The 4,778-nt window shown below is 29.8% G+C and overlaps 1 protein-coding gene across 8 annotated transcripts in view; it reads left to right on the top strand.

Moving 5' to 3' along the window:
- LOC106682458 (uncharacterized) overlaps positions 1–4,778 on the top strand; it is a 291,824-nt gene that overhangs the window by 277,577 nt on the left and 9,469 nt on the right. For all 8 annotated transcript variants that reach the window (XM_067053724.1, XM_067053719.1, XM_067053721.1 and 5 more), the window contains 2 exons: positions 1,463–1,623; positions 2,922–3,317. In XM_067053724.1, coding sequence (XP_066909825.1) covers positions 1,504–1,623; positions 2,922–3,317 — 516 coding nt within the window. In that variant the 5' untranslated portion in view covers positions 1,463–1,503. The remainder of the gene's footprint in view (positions 1–1,462; positions 1,624–2,921; positions 3,318–4,778) is intronic.

Below are 4,778 nucleotides of genomic sequence, written 5' to 3'. Positions count from 1 at the left end.
GAGAGAGAGAGAGAGAGAGAGAGAGAGAGAGAGAGAGAGAGAGAGAGTTTATTCAGCCGTGCTGCCCAATGACATTAGGTTGCTACATTACACAGCATACCAAACAATCCATGATCGGACATACATACATTCACATGTAATAACTACTTTTCTTTTCCTTTTTCTTCTTTTTTTTCTCTTTCTTCCTTCTTTCTTCACAATGAATACCATTCTACAAATGCAACTAATATAGGCAGAGGTGGCCAACTTTTCGGTATATAAGATCTACTTTTTATCTTAAAAGTGTGTCGCGATCGACTTGTTGTCATAGGCTTTGTCTAAGGGGTGAGGAGGGGTGTAAAATGCATACTATGTTTATACACCGTGTTTCAGTATAAGGTGCATTCCAGCTAGGTATGAGTAAATAAGCAAAATATATGATCAAAAATATTTTTTATTTTTTTAAATCACTTATTAAGTTTTCGAGATATAGGCTTATGAAGAAAATAAATAAATAAAACTTCGATTTTCCGACAGTTGTTCAAGATAGATTTTTACTAACTTAAAATTCAATATAATTTCTTTATCAACTTCTTCAATGTATAAAGTTGTTGAACTATTTGTTCGTAAATATGAAAAATTTGTAATAAAAATGCACAGTAAGGCTGATAATTTGATTTCAACATTTCACTTTCGCAGTACATGGGATAATCGACAAAAATTGCCTTCGCAATTGACTTTTTGGCCACCCTTGATATAGAGAGTAAATAATTTTATATAATAAAGAGTATAAATATAGTAAATAGTAATACATAATAAATAATAAAGGGTAAATAATTCCGCCTAAAAAGGTGAAATAACTTTTTAGGCCCTCCATTTCGAAAATTATATAAACCCAGCAATCTTAAACTTATTTAAAATTGTCTGATCAATAAATGTATTTGCTGTTTTTGTAACGATGTTATTATTCAACTGAATAAATAAGACATAAAATACAATTCCTTTCTAGGTACTTCTCTGGGGATTATCTTTTCTTCTTCATTCATTCTTTCTTCATATTTATATATCTGTAATAACTTCGATCTTTCCGGTAAATCGCCATGATTGAATGCTTTTATCATTATTGAATTTACTGAAGATGCGTATTCGCAAAACAAATGACGAGCTTCACGAAAAAAAAAATTAAAAAAGAAAGGACATGATGAGTAGAAATGACACAGGTAAAATATTAGGTCCTCAAGTAAACTTAATTTTAAAACATCTTCGGTGCTGGTTCTCAATTATGAGAAAGTATCACAAGATTTAAGGTTTCATTTAAGTTTCCCGAAGCTGCGGAAGGGAAAACATTGGAAAAAATATTACATTTATCTAGATAAAGAAGGCATTTTATAACAATTTCTGAATTATCTATTATAATATCAACTGGTTTTGTGTGTTATAATCTGTATATTGTTGATTTCATCATGGTCCTGTCTTTTTTCAGGAAGTTGATGATCTGATAAAAAGTTGGTGGGGCTTGAGGGAATGGGTGGAAGCAACTATACCACCACAACCCCCGAACCCTCAACCGAACCAAAACCGACCATGTCTCAGGAGGAATATGTCAAAATACAGTTTTACAAAACTTACGATGTAATGACGGGGGTAAGTTTAATTTTTTGTTAATGCATTTGGATCATTTTCCTAAAACTTGTCAAACTCGTACTTTTTGACTTAGAGGTTGTTTTTAAAAGGCTCATATTATTATGTAGTTAGCTGTACTTTTTTTCTGTCTATTACTAATAAGCTCAGCTATTATTAAAAAATAGTAAATGTTAAAAATATTTATATTTAAAGAAAATTGTAATTTTTGAAGCTCAGAACTCTCAAGAATTTTACTGTCAACATCCCTAAAATCCAAAACATTCATCACCATAATTCTTTTTAATCCATCACAAAAAAAAAAAAAAAATGCATTCGTTTTTTAAGATGGCAACCTTGGTATCCTTTGACCTTGGAATGAGAAATGACTCATAATATAGTAGTTTTACCCTGTAATTCAATGTGATTGCCTCAGCCTAAATATATAATCTAATTTATGGTGAGTACTTTGATTCATACTCAAAGGAATTATGTTATTTTTTTCTTTCTCTGTCAATTTCGATTTCTTCTTTTTTTGTGTGACAGATTAAATAGGCCAATTGATGTTTTTTTTCCAGAAAAAGAATATTTTTGATTATTTCTTAGTACATACATATTAAATTAATTTTTAAAGTTGGTTTCTCGAGTATGCTACGTCAGCAGTAGGCACTGTTTATATTATATATTTGTTAAATAAATTTAAGAATTATTTGAAGAAATAATTATTTCCGAAATAGTTATTATTTGATGAGAGAGATGAGTATAACAAGGAGACACTTTAACGGCACAACAGCATCTGTTAAAACAGTGTAATAGTTGCCGTCGTAACAGAATTTACTGTCGTGGAAGTGCTGTCGCACTAGGTCTGGAGTGATGGAATAACGTGTTGCGGGAGTTAAATTAGTATCACTTTACTAACACTGTCGTAGAAACTGTCATAAGGTAGACTATATGCCAGCTGCAGTCATGACAGTATTTACTCTTGATTATCCATCCAACAGATGCCATGGGCAGAACGTCACTCTTATCTGCCCTGCAAAGTGGGGCAAAACGTTGATTAACAATAAAAAAAATTTTCGTTACTATTTTGATACTTTTGTTGACCGCCACCCGAACTATCTACTTCATACGGTCACCTATCTTCTTCCAATATGTAATTTAAAATTCATGATAATAATGATTTTGAGTGTTATGAATCAGATTTAATACCTCGTTAAGTGATAAACACGATACTGTGAACCGCAATGAAATTAATATATTGATAAATTTTGCTTAAAACACCACACACACATATATATGTATATATTTGTTTTGTTTTCTAGGTTCGAATCGCAGCAACATTAGGAGGGTTTTTCAGTCTTATGGTTCTTCTAGTTATTTATAAAAGTAAGTGCAAATCTCGTTCATTGAGTGATGAAAATCTTGAAGCTGCGGTTGCAGCTGCTGTGGTTGAAGAAGAAAAGTTAGAACTTGCTTTTGCCAAAGATTTTGGTTTATATGGTGGGAGACGTTCGCTTGGAAACATGTCTGCACCTGTTAGTCATACACGATTTTCTTCAGTTGGTGGTGGCTACAGTATTTTTACACCTCCTGTTCGATTGGGCTATAGCCCTCAGGCAAGGGTGAGTCTGCCAACATCTTCACCATATATCTATCCATCTCCTTTCTTTGCAAGGACAATGATGACTGACAATCCATCTCCAAAATCCTACAAACAGGTAATTCAATAATTATTCTATTTTCTCCATGTATCATTCATATTTTGAAGAGAATGTCACCAAATTCATTATCATGGTAACACTGTCTTTAAATTATAGCTGTTCAGATTCTTAAGAATTAGACTATTGAAGATACATGTGATCCTATTTTCAAACAATGGATCATCGTTGTTTTATCAAATTCAAATAAGTGATGAAAAACATAAAATTTTCTGAAATATTTGTTTGTAATGTTATTTCATCATAAAAATTAATATCATATTTTTGATGTTAATATATTTTTTTTTTATAGAAAAGGTTTGCCAATTAATTAAAAAATTAATTCTGGCATATACCCAATATCGATTAAATTGAAGGTATGCCTCGATTGAATCGATAAAATCTTTTGTACAGTCATTGTTGCTACAGAATTAATATATCAAAAAAGATATACACCTAATAATAGTTTTAATTTTTGAAAAATAACGTAACAAATAAATTGATTATATACAACTTTTAAGATCATAATAAAAATTGAATTGATTTTCAAATAAAATTATATCATTTAATTTTTAGAAATATTTTACATGTTTTTTTTAAAAGAGATTCCAGAAATTATTCATAGTATTTAAGAACATATTACTGTCTAAAAACCATTTTTTTCCATGAAAAATAAGTCAAAATAAAATATAAACTTAAACTTAAGCAGGTATATTATACAATACAAATAAAATAGTCATAATACTTGACAATGATTTATTCCATTGCACCTTCTCCAGGCGATCTCATTTTAATTAAATCACTTCTTGATTCTTTTGTTCCATCTTCCAAAAAATTACTAACACTTCAAACTGGTAACTAATTTATTTAATGTCACTTAATAAATTTTACTGTTTATCATAGCCACAGTTATTAGTGTTTAATAAACAAATTTATTTCAATCAACGAACAAACTACCTATTTCAAGATGCCCTCCAATACATAACAATATGAGATTTTGAACCACTTACAACATAGCTTAATCAAAGGGACAACAGCGACTGACTCATTTCCCTTCTAGGGTCAAACACCGCCTTCTGTAGTTGCCTCGATACTAAGTCAGTTTATCAAAACTAAGTAACCATTTTAAAATCGAAAAATATTCAAATCATGTTGAAATGGATTCATAAATGTTATTTACTTATAAAATGCATTCAAATGCAAATAAATACCTATAAAAACTCAAAATACTAATGGAATATCTATGAATTGATAATAATTATTAATTTAAAATTATAATAAAACTATTCATTTTTAGTCCTGAAAAAGAATTATGACAAAATTCAATAATAACACCATCCCTTTCTTAGAAACTTACAAATTTTATTAGGTTAAAGGAATCAATTTCAAATTACAAGTCGTCTTCTCATTATTAAGTTTTACTATTGTCCATACTCTGTTCAAGGCAACAGTTAATAATTTCTTAATATCTAGGTGTAAACT

This window comes from Halyomorpha halys, unplaced genomic scaffold, assembly GCF_000696795.3.
Source record: "Halyomorpha halys isolate HHAL.00 unplaced genomic scaffold, Hhal_1.1 Scaffold415.1, whole genome shotgun sequence".
NCBI lineage: Eukaryota > Metazoa > Arthropoda > Insecta > Hemiptera > Pentatomidae > Halyomorpha > Halyomorpha halys.
The sequence above is the reverse complement of the archived record's forward strand: the minus strand, read 5'-3'. Positions and strand labels throughout refer to the sequence as shown.